At 42.6% G+C, this 21723-nt stretch overlaps 1 protein-coding gene across 2 annotated transcripts; it reads right to left on the bottom strand.

Moving 5' to 3' along the window:
• Positions 1-2510: 2510 nt before the first annotated feature.
• Positions 2511-20530, bottom strand: KLHL31 (kelch like family member 31). 2 transcript variants are annotated; one of them, XM_063125813.1, is made up of 3 exons: positions 20357-20530; positions 14709-15882; positions 2511-4368 (listed from the first exon to the last, which is right to left on the bottom strand). In XM_063125813.1, the coding sequence occupies exons 2-3, from the start codon at positions 15878-15880 to the stop codon at positions 3636-3638; spliced, it is 1905 nt and encodes a 634-aa protein (XP_062981883.1). In that variant the 5' UTR covers positions 15881-15882; positions 20357-20530; the 3' UTR covers positions 2511-3635. The 2 variants fall into 2 exon arrangements, with proteins under 2 accessions (XP_062981883.1, XP_062981882.1); XM_063125812.1 differs by having other exon boundaries at positions 14709-15912; positions 20357-20529.
• Between the last annotated feature and the right edge of the window lie 1193 nt (positions 20531-21723).

The raw sequence follows: 21723 nt of genomic DNA, 5'->3' as shown, positions 1-21723 counted from the left end.
TGGTGAATACCGTATGTTTCATAGCATTTGGAACTGGGTGGTGGAATTTGCACTGACATGAAATCAAAATGACCCCCGGCCTCAACAAACTAGACTTGAAGGTAAAATTTGGCTTCCTTTCCCTTCACTTGTCATCAAACATCCTTTACAGGCAGAAACCTGGGAAACATCAATACACTGAATGCGAAGAGTACAGAGAACATGCGCCTTTCGCCCACTTGCATTCAACGGAACACCTAGAGGAGGAATCATAGGCACATCCAATGTGTGAATATTTTTAAGATGCAAGCATTACCCCTCAAAATGGGGTGCATGGGTGACTGTGTGTTTAAGTCCTATGCATATGCATCCCATTTAGGACAGGAGCAGGCAGACTTGCATGCTTTGCTTCCCCCCCCCCTTTCCCTTACTAGAATCCCTGATCCACCAGTCACACTGAGCAAGTGTACATACTCAGGGTCTCTTAATAGTGAAGGTACAACTCAGCAATATTGTGGTGACCCTAAGTATGTCTTCTTTCCAGGGCTCAGCTTTGAAGGTGCCCTCTAGTGGGCTCCCCATGTCATCATGCATCTACCATGTTGACATGCAGGGCCTCGCTTCTTCTTAATTGCTTCTCCCTCGACACGGTGACAGCTTAGTGGGTTTGCTGCAGGAGGAGCATGTTGGCAATGCTGGTGAGCATTAGTCAGGTACCACGATAATTGCTCACAGTGTTCTACAGCACTGTAACTTTCCAGACATTTATTTTATTATTTATTTAGAGTGACAGGGCTCCTGTATCTTTAACAGTTGTACAGAGAAGGGAATTTCAGCAGGTGTCATTTGTATGCATACAGCACCAGGTGAAATTCCCTCTTCATCACAGCAGTTAAAGCTGCAGGAACCCTGAGCGTGACCAGATACTAAAGAGGGCAAGGTTCCTGCAACTTTAACTATTGTAATGAAGAAGGGATTTCACCTGGTGTTGCATGCATACAAATGACACCTGCTGAAATTCCCTTTTCTATGCAACTGGTAAAGATACAGGAGCCCTGTCCTCTTTTTCATATGGTCACCCTAAAAAAATATTACATTTATATCCCATATTTGTCCTTATTAAGGAGCCCAAGGCGGCGTACATAATCCTCCTCCTCTCCATTTTATCCTCACAACAACAACCCTGTGAGGTAGGCTGGGCTGAGGGTCTGTGACTAGCCCAAAGTCACTCAGTAAGCTTCCATGGCCGAGTGGGGACTAGAATCTGGATCTCCCAACTCCCAATCCAACACAATAATCACTACATCACATGCGGCTTTCCAGATGTTGTTGGAGTGCAGCTCTAGCCAGCATCACCAATAGAAAAGGATGATGGGAGCTGCTGTCCAACATTTGGAGAATTCGACATATCCCCCCTCCGCCAGCATGCTGCAGGGCATTTGGGGCAATGGACATGGGGGACTCCAGGAAGTGGCATCAGCAGCAGTGGACCCTTGGCAGCTGCCTACTGAGGCCAGGTTGATTTTTGCTTAGATGGTACCTGGCTGGATCATGACAAGGTTCCAATCCAGCATTCTTTGCAAGGATCCCAGGAACTGGCCGGCATTAGAAGGCCTGCCAGAAATTGGCTGGCAGCCTATTGGTGAACTGCCCCTATTTAAAACATGCCAGGGCCTGTGGCCCTGTGATGCTTAAGTTTGGTGGGGACATCTGTATCAGCCCTGAGGCGTACAGACTTCCAGTTTATTCACTTACCCACCCATCCACACGCACACGCACACAAACAAAACCTCAAAACAAATTGGGTCATTTTTCTTGCAGATTGTGAAGTAGAAACAGAAACTGTTTCTATTTTTACATTATTGGTTTGAAGAATGACGGAGCGACACTGAAAGGCCATTCAAGTATAGAAACAAAAACAAAAAAGGCTTTTCAGACTCATCTAATTACACCTGGTTATTCCTCTTCCATACTACATAATATAAGCAATTCAAGTGAAATGCTTTATTAAATTAACATTAAGGTGTTGGATCCCAAAAAATCCCATCATTCTACCCTAAACAGTACTATTTAAACTTCAACTACTTATTGGACCAAAGAATCTTTCCAATTTCAGCTTATCTATTACTATCAATCATTTGGGTAATATTTCAAAATACCATCTGGAGGGCAATGGTAAAAAAAGAAGTAATGTATAAACAATTTTTGTTATAGGTGAAATGAAGTAACTTTTAGGAAAATGTGGCCATCATTTTGCAATTTTAAAAATAAAATAAAATCTTGCTGCATGGTATGATCAAGATGAATTTAAATGCAAATTTAGGCTGAAATCCTATGTACTGTATACTCACTTAGAACTCTGCCCCAGTAAGCTGCCTTCTGAGTAGACATGCATAGGATTGAGCAATTAGGGTACAATCCAGAGACATTAAGGTTGGTGAATTTTAGGTAGTATCCATTTAAACCCTCCCACTGACGAACAGTTTCTACAAGCAGATGGGGGTGAGGGGCAGCATATTTGGTGTGTGTATTTGTACACCTGGAAAGAGAACAATTTTAAAACAAATCACGGAAGTTACAGAGGATATATTGGGGTGCCAGGTGTGTTTAACTTCTGTAGGTGTATTTTCTTTCCTATGTATTGAAATTTTTTCAGGAATGAAATCAAGTGAGTGTGCTTTAGGGATATAGACAAGTAACCAGTGTGTCTGGGGCACTCTGGCTGGCATTGTGTTTAACACTGCCCCATGCATTGCATATATATATATATATATATCCTAAAATGGATAGTTCTCTGTTGACGTGGCATGTGAGTACTAAATGTATCAAATACCCATCTGATTAGATTTGCCTGTCTTTTGAATGTAAGGATCTCAAAAATAATGCAACCTGGAAATCTTGAGAGAAGGTAGGTTAGAGATTAAATCATGTTCAACATCCAAATGTACAGAATTGGATTCAAGATCTGTGGATCTTAGCTGCCTGTGAAAAGGTATATTGCACCAAATTGGTAAAAGAAAAACAAAAAATCCTATTAATATGGGGGAAATGCTCTTGAATTATATGCAGGGTAATGTTATCCACCGCAATGCCAGTGCAGGCAAGCAAAAAGACATGCTTGACACAGCACTTTTATTTCAATAAATAAATAAATAAATAAATTCTATGTAACTATTAATTTATCCAATTTTTGCTTCATGGTTTTACTTATAGGCACGAAACCTTTGAACACAGGATGATATAAACAAGGAAGGGGGAAATCTAAATGGATGGGAACGTGGTGGGTGGGTGGGTGGGGGAGAGAGGCTGTTTTTACTGTTTTTATGAAAATAATGAAAATAATAATAATAAAATGAAAATAAAAATGAACTGTTAATAAGAAAAATACTTTTCAAGTTCTGGGGACAAATTAGAGGCCTCTGTTTTGTGCTAAGCTCATTGCATTTTAAATTTCTTAGGTCATACCATCTATTTTCGATGCCATGAAAATTGGCCAATTTGGCAAAACTGAAATCCAAAGCCGTCGGCATGCAAATGTTCCCCGTCTCCCACAATCCCTTCCGATCGGCACGCATGGCTCTTTCCAGGGATTCCGACAGGGTTGTGTGAAGTAAACATTTTTAAAAAGTTGAATCTAAGCCTACTTGTTAAAATGCTTAAATGCTGACTGGCACTGAAGATACCGAGCTAGCCCTGGATTCCCTGGTCTTAGTGTTGGGCATGGCAATGGTGCAGCACGACACTCCTACGGTGGCTTCGGGCAACTCATCCTCATCGGTCCATTCATTCAGGTTGGGGTTGTAGCACTGAATACATTTCTTGTATTTCTTCTCTACTTCATTCCAGCCTCCCACTAAGTGCATTTTCCCACCAAGGGTGGAGGCACCAGCGGTGCTCACGCCCGTTGGAAGAGGAGCAGCGTAATTCCACTGGCCGGGATAAGGGCTGTAACATTCAACAGGAAGCACATCGACTCTTTCACCCCGACCTCCCAGCTGGGACCCCCCCATGACGTAAACCTTTTCCCCCAGGGAAATCGCACAGTGCCAGCCTCTCGGAGTGCTCAGGCTGGCCTTATCTTGCCAGCTGTCGCTAGCAGGATCGTACATGCAGACAGAGCGGGAATAAGCATTGTTGATGTAACCTCCCGTGACCAGGATCCTACCATCGATTACTGCACTAGCGTGGCAGCACCGGGCCACCTCCAGCGGGGCCTTCATTTGCCACTGATTAACTGCGGGGACATAACATTCAACTGAAGAAAGACACCCGTCGGAGTTGCGGCCGCCGACAGCGTAAAGGAGGCCATTGAACACATTCAGGCTGAAATGAGTGCGCTTTTGATTCATGTTGGCCAGGTGAATCCACGTGTTGAAGCGAGGATCATACCTGAAAGAATTAGGGAGGGGGAAGAAGGGGTTATTGATGCAATCCAGATACTAACTTCATTTACAAGTTTATAATGCTGGATCAATTCTCAAAATCAAAGCTCCCAAACATTGGCAAGAGTGAGCCTTTTTTAAAGGGCTAAACTGGGCATGTTCGTATGATTGAATTGTAGCTTCCCCCAAAGCTAAAGGCATCACCCTCTGCCTGCTCTTCAATCAAATGGAGGCTACAGTGCTAGTAGGGAGAGCTGACTAATCCTGTTCCCTCCTTTTGCTGAATTCCCTGTTGAAATAACCCTGCTAAAGCTTCTCTTTTATCCATATGGCAGCTCTATGTTTCTCCAAAGGGGCAAAGAGCAGCTTCAGGGCAGGGCTGGGTAATAAATAGATCCATAAAGTGGCATGGGGGAGAGGGTTAAACTTTCCTTCCCCAGTACTGTAGTCCAAATCAGATTCAGCCACATATACATATTGCTGCTATTTTTACCTTTGGAGAAAGCAGAACTTTCGACGCCATGTCTAGTTGTAATGGTTTACACCTCCCTAAGGGCTCCTCTAAATGAGCAATTGATTGCATGCTCATGATTGCAACATGATGTTGTCAACGGCCAGGAGGATTCCTGTGGTATCCCCTGGAAATACCGCTATGAAAAGAACCACTTTTAAAATGGTAACATCCTGAAAAAAGCGAGATCTTCCGCCACTAGATGGATCTGTCTCATTGAAGTGAACAGAGGGAAAGTATTCAATCCAATCCAAGTGGTCGCTCCTCTCTGTTCATGCAATGCAGCCCATTAACAATTGCAGCAAAAAAGCAGGAAGCACAAAAGCCCAGCATAAGCAATGCTCTTAGATACTCTAAATTAGGGGTGTGCATGGACCCCCCGCTCCGCTTCACTTCCAGATCCGCGATTTTTGGATCGGGCCGCTTCACCCCGCCCCCGCTCCGCCCATTTCTGCTCCGCTCCACTCGGAGCTCCGGATCCGGATCGGAGCTCCGTTTTCCCTCCCCCATAGGGTTGCATTGAAAGCTAAAAAATTAAACAACTTTTTTTGGTTCAAGTTAGAAACCTCACGTTTGGCACCATGACATCTCATGGACGTATACACATGCACGCCAAGTTTCAAGGCAATCCCATCATCCCCTGATTTTTGGGGAATTTATGAAAATCGGGCACCCCATTCAGACCCCTTGGGATAGCTCCGTCAATTTGCACGTTAGAAACCTCAAACTCGCCACCATGACAGCTTATCCATGTGTCCACATGGATGCCCAGACTCAAGGCAGTCCCATCATCCCCTGATTTTTGGCGGGGCTCTAACCTCTAACGCACCACCCATAACCCTAAGTCACACCCCTTTCGATAGCTCCATCAATTTGCACGTTAGAAACCTCAAACTCGGCACCATGATAGCTTATCCATGTGTCCACATGGACACCAAGTTTCAAGGCAATCCCATCATCCCCTGATTTTTGGGGAATTTTTGAAAATCGGGCACCCCATTCAGACCCCTTTCGATAGCTCCGTCAATTTGCATGTTAGAAACCTCAAACTAGCCACCATGAAAGCTTATCCAGGGATACATACGCACACCGAGACTCAAGGCAGTCCCATCATCCCCTGATTTTTGGGGAATTTATGAAACTCTAACACCCATTCACACCCCTTTCCAATAGCTCCGTCAATTTGCACGTTAAAAAAACCCCTCAAACTCACCACCATGACAGCTTATCCAGGGATACATACGCCGCACGCCGAGACTCAAGGCAGTCCCATCATCCCCTGTTTTTTGGCGGGGCTTAAACCTGCAGACCTCTCAATGGGGCCATTTCAAAGGAAATCCCAACATGCCATGAATTGGGGAGTAGAGATCAACCTATATGAATCTTCTTCCACACTTGAAAAATGGATTTGGAACTTCCAAAACTCCAAGTGAGTGCAGGAAGGACTTCTCCCCTGAGTCAAAGCCAGACACACACAACATCCCTGCAAGGCGGGCAGGGGAGGAGAGAGGGAAGGCAGGCAGGCAGGCAGCAGACATTTCTGGGGGCATAAGGAAGTGAGCCAAGGATAAGCCAGTAATGCATATAAAATGGAATAAATAAATAAATAAACGAAGGAGGGGTGGAATTAAAAGCAGCAGTGTTGCTGCATAAACAGCAAGAAGAACTTTTTTAAAAAGGCTATATCTGTCTTTTACCAGCAATAGGGGGACGTGCCCAGGGGAGGGGGAAGCAGCAGCTACCAATTTGACTGGTGTTCAACCAGTCTTTTAAGAAGCAAGGCTGTCAGTTCAACTCATGAAAGCCATTGCTCCACCGCTAAGAAGTAGAACTGTCACTTCAACTCATGATAGGCATCGCTCCACCACTAAGAGAAGTAGACCGCTCACTTTAACTCATGATAGGCATTGCTCCACCGGGTTACTCTCTTTGGAAGGCTCTGATGGCCTTCCAAGTACAGGAGAGAGTGGGGGCACGTCCACAATGAGATGCCCTAGGGGAGTTCATCCCCTTGCACCACATCTTTTCAGTTGTTCCTCAAAGTTAGGGTGGGTAGCAGTGCTGTGTTTCTATCTCTTATTATTGGCTTAGTATATGATTTCACAGGTTGTGTTTGTGCATTTGGTGGGGCTACTGTTTTAAAAAACACTGGGAAAAGTCCGTTCAGACTAAGAAAGAGAAGTTTCCCAGAATCCCAAGTTACCCGTTTTGCCTATCCCCTCCTCCAACTTTGGGATCATGTGATCATGACTGGGAGTTGACTCTGCCCCTCAGCAATCGAAAAGGTAATCTTTTTCCCGCCTTTACCCTACTTTTAAAAAAATTCTAGCGCGCGACCCGCACCACGCAGAGAGGTGAGAGTAGTCTCAAAATGACCTCCATCCACGACTGTCTAAGCACAAGAATTTTCAGAATGATAGCTTCAAAAACAACCCAGTTATCTATGGGCGAAATGTTTCAAGATGGCGATCAGAGCGCTCCGCGGAAAGAGAAGCGCTCCGAAAATGGGCGCTTCTCTTCGCCTTGCTTCTAGGGGTCCGCGGTCCGCTTGTACTCCGCCTCTGGGCAAGGCGGAGCAGGCCAATTCGCTCCTGCTTCTGCGCTTCTAATAGGAGCGGAGCACATGCCTACTCTAAATGTCATAGCTCAGCTGGCTAGCACCACTTTGATGGCCAGCATGGAGGTATGAAGATCAATGAGGAAAGGAGTCAGCACCAGAAAGAATGGTCCTAAAGAAAGCTAAGTAAAGATGGCTGCTTGGCAGGGCACAGTTCCATCAGTGAATGCAAATGAGAAGGCAATGAACTATCTTTTTGACACTTGACAGAGCAAAATTACAGTGCAACAGTTGTCAGTTAAGTTACATGCAAATACAGGGCTGGGCTCAGTAAGAAGTCTGCACCTCCCTTGGCAACAGCTCTATATTTAAGAATATGCACATGATATAATATTTAGTACATATTATGTATTTCACTACCTATTCTTTTTAAAAAATATTTCAATAATTCATTAAAAGAACTGGATATAACCTGAGTTTTGGATTTGTAGGGTAGCCATTCTTTTAATGCAAGGGTATGAAAAGTTAATTGTCAGCTCACTAATAGAATCAAACTGAATTGCCAGTTAATATAATCTGACTACCCCTGTTAAGCTGATTTCATTTGCCACTGGATGTTATTTGCCAGAAATTGTTGATCATGGAAAATAGCCAGTGATTACACTGCATTAATACCTGGACAAAATAAAAGTCTGCATAGGAAAGTTCTTCTTATTGTTGTTGTTGTTGATATATAACATTTTTATACCACCCCATAGCTGAAGCTCTCTGGATGGTTTACAAAAATTACAAGGATTTCCCCCGAGAAGACTGTTCTTGATATATGCACATGTGGCCAAAAATATATAACTCAGAATCCAACCTTGGGAATTTTTAGAAATAGCCTTTCTGGAGTAACATATTCTGGCTTTCTTGTTACTTTCTCTGTATAATACGAAACGCGGTTTGGATCACATGAAAACAGAAGTGACCATTTCTATTGGCTGTGGTTGCGATCAGGATTTGAACCCTGGCATTTGAAAGCTCGTTCTTGTGGCCACTCAGGTTAATGGATACCCCATCAATGTAAACAAGGCTGACTTCTTGAAGCATATTTTTACCACGGCTTCATCCCTGTCCTATATCAGTCATAATGCTTAGGATGGCAGAGACGCAAGTGTAAGGTTAAAATTATGACACGATATAAACTCAGGCAAATATGATACCGCAAATTTTTAGAATTGGGATAAGAGAACCTTCAAATTACAATCTGGTTTCTGGCCAATCTGCTTTGTAAGATCTGCTGTGGATGTTATTACAAATAACAGGTTTATGTGTAGCATTCTGTGACAAATGTATGCTAGCTGGGGATGCTGGGAGTTGTAGTACTTTTTCTGTATAAATATGCATAGGAACATGCCCTTTGACTTTAAAGATGCCACAAGACTGCTGTATTGTCTGCAACTGACTAGTTTAGCTGAAATGGAATCATCCCAGGGCAATGGCTATGTTATTGCTTTGGGGAATCTGGTGCAGGATTAGCAATTTTACTGGTTCTTCACAGAAGAGAACCTGCACTCTGGTCTGCTTCTGTATTCCTAAGTAAAAAAAGATTCTGCAAAATCACCTTAAAACTCTCCAGTGCTCTCTCATCCAAAAGAAACTAAACCCTATAGTATCGACCCTGGACTTCTCAGCAAGTTGTGCCAGCTTAACAACATGATTTTTACAGTAGAGTCTAAGGCAGGATCTACACTACTGCTTTAAAATGGTTTATAACAGTAGTGATAACTGTTGGGGCCCAGGACACACGCCATAGAAAGTTTTCAAACAGTTTTCAAAGTGTCAAAGTTGACCGGGCAAATCTGCTTATGCAACAAGTCCTGATTTAAAGAGAGAGTTTTATCTTATTGGTTTCACTGGAATTATTTCCCAGTGGCCAGTGGGGTGGAGGGCAAGTCAGCAGGGGCAGAACTATCCCACGGGGCCGGAGCAGAAAGGCTTTGTGCAAGTATTTTATCTCTTATTGTTGTTCCCCGCCTTGATCAAAGTGGAGAGGCGGGTAAGAAATAAATAATTTATTATTATTATTATTATTATTATTATTATTATTATTATTATGTGCAATTTGACAAATGATGCTCAGGCGCTGGGAGTTCCTTCTTGGTCTGCAGCGGCAGCTCATGACCAGCCACACAATGAAAGAAGCTGGTACACAGAGGAAAGATCTTTTTCTTTAAAGTTTTGGCCAGGGATGTGGATGGGTTGGAGGGGGGGGCGTGCCAAACACCCTGCCTTCTGATTGGCACCATGCCTGATTAACACATGAGCAAGTGTTGTCCATTTATGCAGTACAGTACACCTTTGATGGGGATAAAAGAGCTGAGAATGAAAAAAATAAAATGGCATTGCTAAAAGGCAGCAAGTCATGTCTCTGATTTGAAGGTGGAGATTTTAGAGATGATGAATATAAGGCACAGAGGCAATCCCTTTAGGGCCCTTCGGCCTCAGATATGAAAAAGCAAACTGTTTCACTACTCAAGTAGACCACTGTCATGAGGTGTCCCTCTTTGAATAACTAGGAATGTGCAGCATTCTTCTATTTGCTTCAATAACTTCACCACAACTTCTTGCCTTTATTTATTTATTTATTACATTTATACCCCGCCTTTTTTCCTCCAAGGAACCCAAGGCGGCATACATAATCCTCCCCCTCTCCATGTTATCCTCACAACAACAACCCTGCGAGGTAGGTTGGGCTGAGAGTCTGTGACTGGCCCAAAGTCACCCAGTGGGTTTCCATGGCAGAGTGGGGAGTAGAACCCGGATCTCCCGACTCCCAGTCCAACACCTTAGCCACTACACCACACTTATCCTGTCGGTGAGGCTCCCTGACTGGGGAAAGTGAGGGTGGAGAGAGTGGAGAAAGGCAGCCCTGTTCTTCCCATCAATAGTGTGCAAGAGGGGCTTTAAAAGGCTGGCTGCTGGGGCCAATGAGGAAGCTTACGCACTTGTTCTGCCATTGGGAGGGGAAGACTACAGGATAGATGGAGGCTTAAGTTGCTACTGAGCCCCTCCCCTCCTTATCTGAGGCCCAGGGGGAAACAGGATCCACACGGTAGGGCCTTGAGATCCTGACACTCATTATATGAACATTCTGCTACATAGTATTCCAAAAGGTGTAGAGACACCGCTGCTGATACGTGTTATGACGAGGGTTGTGCAGATTTTGTGAAATCCTTCCCATGTGTGTTTCATGGATTGTGCAGTGTCGTTCATTCTGATGGCCACTAACAGATGGATTTGGGTGTCCCCCCCCCATTATGCAGAAAAATATGCAAATAATTCCATAAGAAAGTTCAAAATAATTTACCTAATTTATGTTAGTACGAAACATCTAACGTATCGTCTCTCATTTCGTTCGACTTTCCCCCATGATTATTTTCTAGCATAGCATATGTACCAGCAGAAATTTGCATATTTTCCTGTGAATGAATTTGCATACATTTTGGGAAAGTAAATAAATAAATAAATCTGGAAGTCCGCGGACTACACGTGGCCCAGGGAGGCCAACCTGCAGCGGATTCCATAGATCAGATTCTAAGAAATCCAAACTCATTTTAGTCCGTCGCAAATTTCTCCAGCATCCCTAGTTATGACGGATATGGCTTTGAGAATGTTAAGAGGAAAAGTCAGTTAAAGCTCTTCTGAGTGCATAGTAATACTTATATAGCAGCACAGAGTATGCAGAACACTTCACACCCATTATTTCAGTAACTGCAACAACCTTGTAAGGTAGGTCAATGTTATCATTCCCATATTGTAGAGAGGGGACTGAGACAGAGGCCCCAGCTAGACCTACCTGTTATTGCGCAATGGAGGGGTGCAGATCTCATGATGTTTTTATTGCAAGATCCCCCTCTGTTTACATGTGGTGCATGATGGCCTCGGAAAGAGAGGACATCGGGCCCGCCATTTTGTGTTTTTTTAAAGAAACAGAAGATGCGCATGAGTGCTTGTGCGCAAAAGGTAAGGGTTTTTTAAAAATATATATTTTCTCTCTCCCCCAACCCCACCCCCGATGGGGGCTCTGTGTCTCATGCTTAGGTCCCAGCTCCTCGTGAGGAACTGCGAGGAACCAGGACAAACCGCAATGCCCGTACACACATTCCGCGATCTTGGGCTCAAAGGGCAGGGTGAGATCCTGGGGCAAGGGAGGGATCATCTCTCCCTGATCCCAGGATCCCCTGTGCGTCATGTAGCTAAGGCCAGAGAGGCCAGGCTTGCCTAAGGCCAATTAGTGAGTTCATTGGATAGGTGAGCTCAGACAGGTAGCCACTGTGATTCAGTAGTTGAAATGAATGATGGGTGAGGCTGAGAAACATCAGCTTACCTAAGGTTTACCTGCATGGTGGAGGTGAGATTTGAATCACAGACTCTCTTTAGAATCATGGATTCTCTTTAGAATTATGGACGATGCTTTTTATTTTTTTTAATCATGGACTCTCCCACCTAAGATTACCTGTATGGCGGCGGTGAGATTCGCATTATGAACTCTTTGCTTTATAACTCAAGTACAGGTGCTGTCCTCCCACTGTCATCTCCACTGCAGAGTTAATGGGCTTCTTCACATGAGCGAAATGAGGCACGCTAGTGTCTCAGCACTCATGGAAGTTCACAGGCCCTTTTGACAACATTGTGAACCTCCTGCATGTCTCCTGTTCCTTCTCCCTGTTATTACGTTATTAATTAAAAAAAAACCTTGGATATCCCAATTCTTCTGAAATACTTCGGGATTTCCTACTGTGTACAGGGGAAGTTGTGCTACAAAACACCCACTAGAGGGCACTGCTCCATTCCCTACGAGCAGGGAAGTTTTCAATTATAGACCATGTGGTCGCTCCTCTCCTTCCATGTAATTGAGCTCATTACAATTGCGGAAGAGAAGTAGGAAGGAAAATGCCGATAAACAAATGTGTTTTCCTTTTAATCTAAAGAAGCCCAATAACAACTTAAAGGGTGGTGGTGGTGTTGCATTGGGAGGGAAAGGCATGGGAGGAGAGGATTAAAAATCCTTCAAAGGGTCATTAATTAGCAAAACAAAATCAGCAGGAGATCCTAATCAAGGAGGATCTCACTGTCCTATTTGGTTTCAGCAGTTAGCTACTCCACTAGCTGTTATGGTAAGCAGTGGATGCACTTTTCATGATGAAAGAGATGGGAGAAGTCCTATTGGAAAAGCAATATAAATAGGATATGTTAAAGCAGCAGAGCTATGGATCCCCACCACAATCTTCTTGCATTCTGACCAACTCCTAGATACCTAAGGGGCTACATTGCCTCTCAAGGCCACTGCAATAATAGGTTCTCTTAGCACTAATGATCTGTTCTTTGTTCTTCCTCTGCAAAAATGTTATTAGGGCGCTGAAATGTTATACTAAAGAAAACAAAGGAAGACAAGACATTAGGAGCCAAAACCTGTAGAGCAACCTTCCTGAACCTGATGCCCTCCAGATGTGCTGCATCACAACTTCCATCACCCAGCTAGGAATGATGGGAGTTGTAGTCTACAGGGAAGCACTACAGGGAAGGCTGCTGTAGAATTAACACAGGATCAACACTAATACCCACTCCCCGGGAGCTTTCATATGAGAGCTAATAGCAGCTTGTGTGTGTGTATATTTTTTGGGTGAGGGCGATTGGATTCGATGGCCTTTTATGCCCCTTCCAACTCTACTATTCTATGATTCTATGGACTGTTGTTCAGGAGGAAAGGGTTAAACTTTCCTTCTGTACATGCTGTGGCCCCATCAACAAAAAATTCCCCTTCCACCCCATGCCTGGTATTCATTGTTTTAAAAATACAGACATGGTTGCTAGTGACATGTTTAGCATCACATCTAATTTGGGCCTGGGGAAATTCACAGCTATAAGAGATGTGTCTCTGTTTTAAATGCAGTGAATGGATGTCTTTGGAAGCAACACAATTGAGCCAATGGCAGTTATTTTCACATCAAACACTATCCAATAAGCTATCCTGGACAAAACACAAGCATGGTTTGCACATAACGCTATCCTGTGTTTCATTTAACCATGGTTTGTGGCCCCATTTATCTAGTGGATGAACAAACAAACTGTGGTTTGTTTTCTCAATCCCTGGGTTGTTAGTTTCCCTCCTCATTTGTCGGCTACCTTCCTTGCATCTCAAATAATAATAATAATAATAATAATAATAATAATAATAATAATAATAATAAATATTTGTTACCCGCTTCTCCCTCTGGATCAAGGCAGGGTACAACACAAATGCAAACACCATAAAATAATATAACTAATTAAAACATTTAAAACTAATACATTATTAATAGCAGCACATTATTAAAAGGCATCTTAAAATGCCTATGTGATGCTGTAATATCAGCTTTTTTTTTACTGCTCTTGCCTGCTGTCTCTCTAACCTGGCAAAACATCACATGAATAACCCATGATTCTGGGTTGGCATATAATGACAACCCATGGTTTAAACAACCCAGAGTCCACAACCTAACAACAAACTATGGCTTCTCTTTCTGGGTTGCTCGTGGTTAACAAATCATGGTTTGTTAGTGTGGCCACATTCACACATTACCACAATACAGGATTCAGCAACATGCTGTTTTAAATTATCTACGTGCTTATTGGAAATTAACTAATGGTCAGCCTAAACAGATTTTTTTCTTTTTTTGTGGCAGCGTAAGGGCTGATATTACAACATTGGAAGGTTAAATGTTCACCTCCTATAATGCAACAGATCGAAGACCTTACAACATTTTCAATATTTGAATGGGTGGTGTATAGACACCATCCGCAAATGGCTTCTTATTTGATTGATTTTTCTTCTTAAAAAATTGCACAATTGCAGGTATTCTCTTGTTGCATGGCATGGCTTTTATCAGCTTCAGGCATTTATGTTTAAAAAAAACCCTTCATAAATAATGAATTATGTTGTATTTAAAAATATTCTAATGTCTGACTGTTTTAATGTTCTTATTTTTATTTTAAAAGTTTTATTTTAAAAGTTTTATTTTAAGTTTTAAGTTAGTATTGTTTTAAAATGGCTGTGTACAATCTTGGTGACTTTTTTTAAAAAGCAAATCTTATGGTATATAAATGTTAATATTAACAATATAAGAATGTTTTTCTCCTTTTCTGCCTTCTGTATAACCACAGTTGTGCATCTTTTTCTCTTTCCCACTTTCTCTCCCTGGAGCAGTTCTATCCTGAACATGCTGCCTCTCCACCCCTATAAATAATCTGTTACCTGCAGAAATTGCTGACTGCATGCTTAGCCTGGTTTCTGGCATCATTCTGGTCTTCACCACCTGCCACATAGAGGAATCCATCCATCACAGTGACACACTGGTTGAAGCTTTTAGCTGGCATCTCGGTAAGCCTCTTCCACCCATTGTCAGGATCTCTGTATAAAATGTCTCGACTAAGGGATTTCTCTGTTAGAGCTGGGCGTCCCCCGACAGTAACAAGGACTCGTAATCCTCCACGTATCCTTGTTCTCCTAGACTGCAGGGTATTCTGGTGGTACGGAAGTAAGTGGTAATTCATGGCATCCACTAGAAGTCTATGGCAATCTGAATCTTGCATCATTCTTGGTACAGTCTGAACATAATTCACCAGGTCTTGGGCAGAGATGGTACCAAACCGAATGTTGCTCAAAAGGTCAGCAGCGTATTTTGCTCTTTTTTGGTCAAATTCCAGCCATCTCATTGCAATCTGGAATGCAACAAGTTCAGAGGGCAACTGCAAGTCATCGTCTGCAAGAAGTTCATTGATCCGGTCAAAACTAAGTTTTAAGAACTGATCCGATTCGGAAAACTCAATGAAGTTGTCCCTAATGAATTTCTGCGCTGCTTCCTTGGCGGTCTTTAGTCCATACGTCTCTGCGATGTTGGCGATGTAGATGCAATTCTCCACATTGATTTCTTGCATCAGAAAATCACTGCACATCTTCACAAGGGTATGGATCTGAAGATAAATGGCTGTGGAGATGATACTGCCTATGGTGTACAGTGAGAGTGTGAGCTTCCCAGTGTAAGCATATGCAATGACAGTGGCTAGGCCCAGTGGAGCTACATCGTTGAGGTCCACTCTTTGAGTAGATGGATCTTTCTTTAAGATGTTGTGGAAGTAATCGCTACATGAAGCCATTACCACCTTGTGGACATCGAAGGACTTGGTTTTGGTACCAATCACTAAATCACAGAGGAAGTTTTCCAGTCTCATTCTGCACAGTCCTTCCAAGAGATTGGGGCTATAGAGAGCATCAGAAACTTCAGTCGAAATGCAGCTGAAGCCGTTCCCTCCTTCCAAAAGGCCGTTCAAGCCATTCAGTTTGCTGAGGGGCCCATCCTCCACAATGATGGTCAGCTCATTGATATCCGCTTTGCTCTTTTTGACGTTCTTCTTCTTAGGCGCCATGACTGCAATATAATATCACAGCCAAGAGCTTGCTAAGGAACAGAACAATAAAAAACAAACAAACCATTTTTTAGAGGCACATTTCAGTGTTGTGGATTATTTATTTATTACATTTACACCCCCACCTTTCTTCCATTGTGGAACTCAAGGTAGCTACATGTAGTTGCAAGGTGGTCTCTCCTCCAAACACTGACAAGACTCAGACCTGCTTAGCTTCAGCAAAGTGGCTGCTGGATGTACCTTCAGTCTATCAACTGGAATTTAATCATCTGATTGAAAATGGCCATGAAGCATCCTTGCAGACAGTGAGCTGAACCAGAAGACGAAGAAAATATGATACAGCAGGAGGATACAAAATATCACTTTATGTATCTTATGCATGGGACAGATAATGGCATTATCTGTACCTTATGCATGGTTAATTACCAATTGGCAAATGGTAGTTTATATTCACTTAGTGTCTCCTGTCAAGCTCATAATCCCTATTCAGTTGCAAAGCTTACTGGCTGGATGGCCTTCCACAAGTCAATATTTCTCAGACTAATCTATTTCATAGCGCTGCTCTGCACATAACGTAAGGATATATTAAACTTGTCCCCATGTCTTTGGAGTGGTATGGAAAAATATAACTGCATTTACTTGGAAATAAATCCCATTGAATCCCATGGAATTTAGTTCCAAGTCATTGTGCTTAGGGATTGGAACATGCATATTTATTCACTTATATCTGAAGCTGTCCCTGTCCTTCATATGTAAGGAGAGATTGCTCCTCTCCTTTCTGGGCAGACATAGTAGCCTACTGAGATGGAATTACTTTCCTCCAAAACATCACTATGAGGCTGGAGATATTGGAGAAGACAATTTAGGGGATTCAGGCCTTGCCTACATTTACATGTTCAAAGTGTAATTGATTATCCCTATTAGAGGCCATGGAAGAATCAATTCTCCATGTCAGGTTGGATGGTTGTCCTAGAACCTACTTAATTTTCCATTGTAATTCCTGGCATAGCTTCCCTGCATTCATCTTCTGAGTACATACTTTTCTATTATTAATATTTGCTCTATTTCCCCCCCCCTTTTTTTATTGTGAATATCAACAAAACAAAACAGAAAATACATTGTGTAAAGAAAACATAAACACATTACATATATAGGAATATCATAATTTTTCATTATGTGTACTGTTCATTAAAAAAAAAAAAAAAGGAAAGGAAAAAGGGAGAGAGTTAGACATAAGTTTCAGGAAAAGCAGACCAGATATCCAGGTTCATCCACTTGCAAATTATGCCTATATACATCCATTCAAAAGTTAATAGCGTTATTAATATTTGCTCGCTTGACATTTCTACACTTTGGTCCCTTCTTGAGCTTTGCTAACCTGCCCTGCTCCAAAACTACTATTTCTGATTCCTTTATGAAATATTGACTTCCTGTTGTGCTAATGGTGGCATCCAGGCAACATAGGATACTACCTAGATCAAATACCTAGATCATACTAGACTTTGTGGGTTTTTTTTTTAACTGCTTGGATTACAGCACAATATCTTCCAGCCTTACCAATCTATAGCTTTGGCTCTTACCAGAATTTCAGGTTTAATATGCTTTTAGAATATTATTTTGCATCCTACTACAAGAAATTCCACTCTAAATTCTTTCCCTACTTCCAGTAAGTGGAATGATTATATATGCATTCAGAAGGTTTTTTTTAAAAAATTATTCTGAAATACATGGCTGGAACATTCAACAATGGGTGCTTGTTTATAAGAACTCCCTTCTGTTTGTTGTTAACTATGGGTTCAGATAACTATTTCCCCCATTACAAGTGATGCTCCCCTCTACATTAGCCAGCATCCAGTGCCATGTGGGACGGCACCACATGCAGAGTCCAACACATGGTTGGTTTCATTCAGTTGAACTGGACAATTTTCATATTTTAAGCTTGCAGAACATAGGTGCGAGTACATCTCCATTCAGTGGGTTTGGGGGAAGTAAAATACTTCTGGTGGTGGGGAGAACAGTTAGGGTTGAATTCCTGATTTATTTCTACCCAAGTCCCACTGAAATCAACTGGACTGAGTAACTATGTATAGGCCTAATTTCCAGTTGCCCCCAAAGTACAGTATATTTGTCTATTCTGTTTCCATTAAACCAGGTTTTTATTCCAGCTCTCAACCTGAATGTGCACCAGGCTCCAAGTTGGATGGGAAGCATTTCTCAAAAAATGCCATCATCTTCTCCCCTTATGCCAACAGCAGGAAGTGAGCTATGTAAGTTTGACAGTCCACACTGGTCTCTCTTTCACCTCTTGAGGCATGTGGGATTTGTAGAGGACCAAGAATAGACTGAAGCACTCACATGTATGGCCTACAAGATGCAGATGTCCTGCATGAGGTTAAAGTGCTGGACGAAAAGCTGGGTTCAAATCCTCACGCAACCAAATGGCTCACTGGATAACTCCAGGCCAATCACTCTCTTCCTTCCTAAACTACCTCGCAGGGTAATTGTGAGGATGAAACGGGGGAGGGAAGGAAATACTTTGAGCTCTTTGACAGAAGGGTAAAGTAAACATTGAATAGCGACATTGGGCAGTATCCACTTAGACACAAGCGCTAATGGGATTTCTAGCGCAACACCAATAGCATGAGCTGCCATGATGGGATTCCTCAGAAAACACATCGCATCAGCTAACACAACTGGCACTGCGTTTAGACTCCTTGGGATAGCGCAACATAATTTATGTTAGTGTCCAACTGGCTACTGCCTATTAAATTAATAAAGCTGAAGTTAAAATGTACTGATGAGATTCAGATGATCACGAGGGAGGAAGAAGCCATCATGGCTTCTTCTGGTGCCCCAGTGTGCGTTGCTTATGCAACCACGATTTGCATAATTACCTGCGATGCAGCAGAGGTTGCCACGTCACCCAATCCCGGCATGGTGCACAGCAGGGGTGGCTTCTTAACCACACACCACAACCTATGGCTTGTAGTAGTGGTTGTGTATGAATGAATAAGTTTATTACGGTATAACAACCAGCACTCCAATCAAACACCATACATACCGCCCCCATAGCTAGAGTTCTCTGAGCAGTTTATAGAAATTCTAAAATGATATAAAACAAGTATACAAAATTTAAAATGCTAAAACACAGAACATTCATACAAGAAGCATTAAAAACTGTTAAAATAAACATGTGGGTGATTAATCATGCAAATCGCAGTTGTGCATGCAAGAGAAAGAGACACGATGGCTTCTTTCGCCCTCACGATTGCCTAAACATAGCCATGAGCTTGAATTTAATAAACTAAGCAAATAATATTAGTGCTCCTGTACTCACTAATAAGCACCTGTGTGCCCCGAGGAGGCATGGTGCTGATGGTTAAAAATAAGCAAGGATATCCCTGACCGTAAAATAGCATATAATGCAGTAACATCTGCATTACTGCTTCAGCATTTTAAGGAATGGTTGGTGCCTTCTTTGAGAAGCAAGGTCCCGTCCCACCCCCTCCTGCTAGGTGACAGCTATGTGCCAGGCGAGTGAGGGGGGCGGCGTGTGCAAGAGAAGCGTCGTTGCTGCCCGCATGCCGGAATGAGTCGAGATCCCAGATCGCTGCTTTGCGAAAGTGGTGGGTCAGCTGCTCTCTTTCCTCCTCCCCCCCTCCCCAGCCACATTCCTTGAGCTTGCATCTGTTGAAGCCTATCAGGGTGATTTCCAAGAATAGCAGTCCTCTCCGGCCTCCAACCCACTTGCCATTTTAAGACACGTTCGGTTTGAAGTGCTTTTCTTTCTTTGGGCTCTAATTCTTTTCTCTCCCCCACCCCCAGGTATCCATTTGCAACAACTCTCCCTTTCTGTTATGAAAAGTTCAACTGATTTCACTATTACCAGCTGAGAACACTTAACATACTAAATCCTCTCTCTTAGCTAGCTAAGCAGAAGTTCCTTTGGAAAGTAAAATAGACTTTTAAATGTAACCCGATATCCCTTCTTTTAACACATTTAAAACTTAACCCGGGTTCTGTTGAAGGCTTTGTTGTTTAGTTTTTAAAAACACCAATTTTACACGTATTTTAGATTCATTATTTAGATTTCATCCATCTTTCATTCATTATTTTTTTCAATACGTCAAGATATGCTCATGGTGAAATGCTGGTGCTCTGAAATTCTAGTAGCAAATGTCCTTGAGGCCGTTGAGATGTGTTTCTTTAAATAAATCGTCCATTCGAGTTAAACTGCAAGAACTGTACAGGGAAATACACAGTTAAAAAAAATTCTTAGCTATATTGATTTTTCTAGGGCCTTTTCACAGCAATAATCGGTCATGTTGACTTTATATTACATGGAGGTAATTCATGTCAAAGGACATTTCAGATATTAAATAGAGAAGAAAAACAAAAAACAAAACCCAGAACCTTTCCCTAGGAACATTAACAGAGATATGAATATCAATATGAACAGGATTAGAGTAGCCTTACCCTTCTTAGGAAAGAGCCTTCCCAGAGCTGCCCAGCACAAATGTCTACGAGAATATCTCTTGAAAGGAACAGACAAGGGGGAAATGGAAGTTCAGGTTTCACCTGGGAAGTCCTAGCAAGTGAAGTTTCGAGTGTGACCCAGCTGCCACTGTGGATGAGAGTGACTGGCGCCTGCGCTCTGGAGCCCTTCAAAATGACCCCTCCTCCAAGCCCTCTCTGACATCCAGAGGGGTTTATGTTTCCTGTGCTTGCTTCACTTGGAATCTCAAGTATACTTAACTAGACATCTATATGAAAAATGCAAAGAAGAAGGAGAAGAAGGAGAAGAAGGAGAGGAGGAGGGAGAGGAGGAGGAAGGAGGGGCGAACAACTAGAAATTATACCCTTTTAATTACTTTGGTCTTACGCAAGAGTGTCTTGAGAATTATCCCTCCAAGCCCCCTGAAATGGCTAAAAACGTAGTGCAGCCATAGGTTAACTATGGCCACAGCTAGACCTAAGGTTTATCCTGGGATCATCCAGGGTTCGCCTCTGCCTGAGCACTGGATCCCCTGTGTGTCACCTAGATGAACAGGTTTGACCCCTGGACGATCCAGGGATAAACCTTAGGTCTAGCTATGCCCTATGTCCCCTCCCCCACAAAAAGGAACAGCAACATATTGGAGGCATTTGAATGAAATTGGGTCTGAACAATTTAATATTTCATTTCCCTTCATTCAAGTGCCACTGTAATAGCTGTGATTTTATGCACCTGGAAGTAAAGCTCTGAATTTCATTTCAGGATGTTTGTTTAGTCTGTGATATTTATTCCTTTGTCTCTCTGTATTAATTGATGCTGAAATGTTTAGAACTCTGCTTTAAAATGATCTGTTTTGGTTTTTTAAAAAACAGTTTTATTTGCTGCTTTAATGCATTTTTGTTTATTGAAGTGATTTTAATTGGATTTACTTTTTTTTTTAAAAAAAATAATGCCTGGAGAACTATGATGGATGGGCAGCTGATAAATGGAATATGTAAAATCAGAGGCCACAGGAAACTGTCTTATATGAGGAGCCTGCCTTCACAGTTTTGCTGCTGTGGGGTGGTGGCAGGTAATCCAACCAAAAGAGGCAGTGTCTGCTTTCTGGAAGCCAATCAGCTCGCCAGGCTCACCCCCTGTCCCTTGTCCAACTTCTCGCGACCAACTAGAGGTTGCCTTCTGCCCAGGAACGCCCACTGGCATGACGCCGGAGCGAGGTCAGATGGCAGAAGAGCCATGCTGACCTCGTTGCAGTAAGAAAAGTCGGGGCAAGTCCCCAACTTTTCCAGTGCACAGCTTTGTCTATTTGCTCTGCGGTGGCTGTGAATCAGCAGCTGCGTCATACTGA

This window comes from Elgaria multicarinata, chromosome 4, assembly GCF_023053635.1.
Source record: "Elgaria multicarinata webbii isolate HBS135686 ecotype San Diego chromosome 4, rElgMul1.1.pri, whole genome shotgun sequence".
Classification (NCBI taxonomy): domain Eukaryota; kingdom Metazoa; phylum Chordata; class Lepidosauria; order Squamata; family Anguidae; genus Elgaria; species Elgaria multicarinata.
This window is presented reverse-complemented; position numbering and strand designations above follow the sequence as displayed.

What these genes read in the sequence shown, in the direction of transcription:
- KLHL31 (XM_063125813.1), bottom strand. Translation starts at nt 15,880, where the DNA reads ATGGCGCCTAAGAAGAAGAACGTCAAAAAGAGCAAAGCGGATATCAAT. An exon ending in GCAGTCAGCAATTTCTGCAG is followed by an intron (nt 4,369 to 14,708) that starts GTAACAGATTAT and finishes TAATTCTTTCAG; the next exon opens with GTATGATCCTCGCTTCAACA.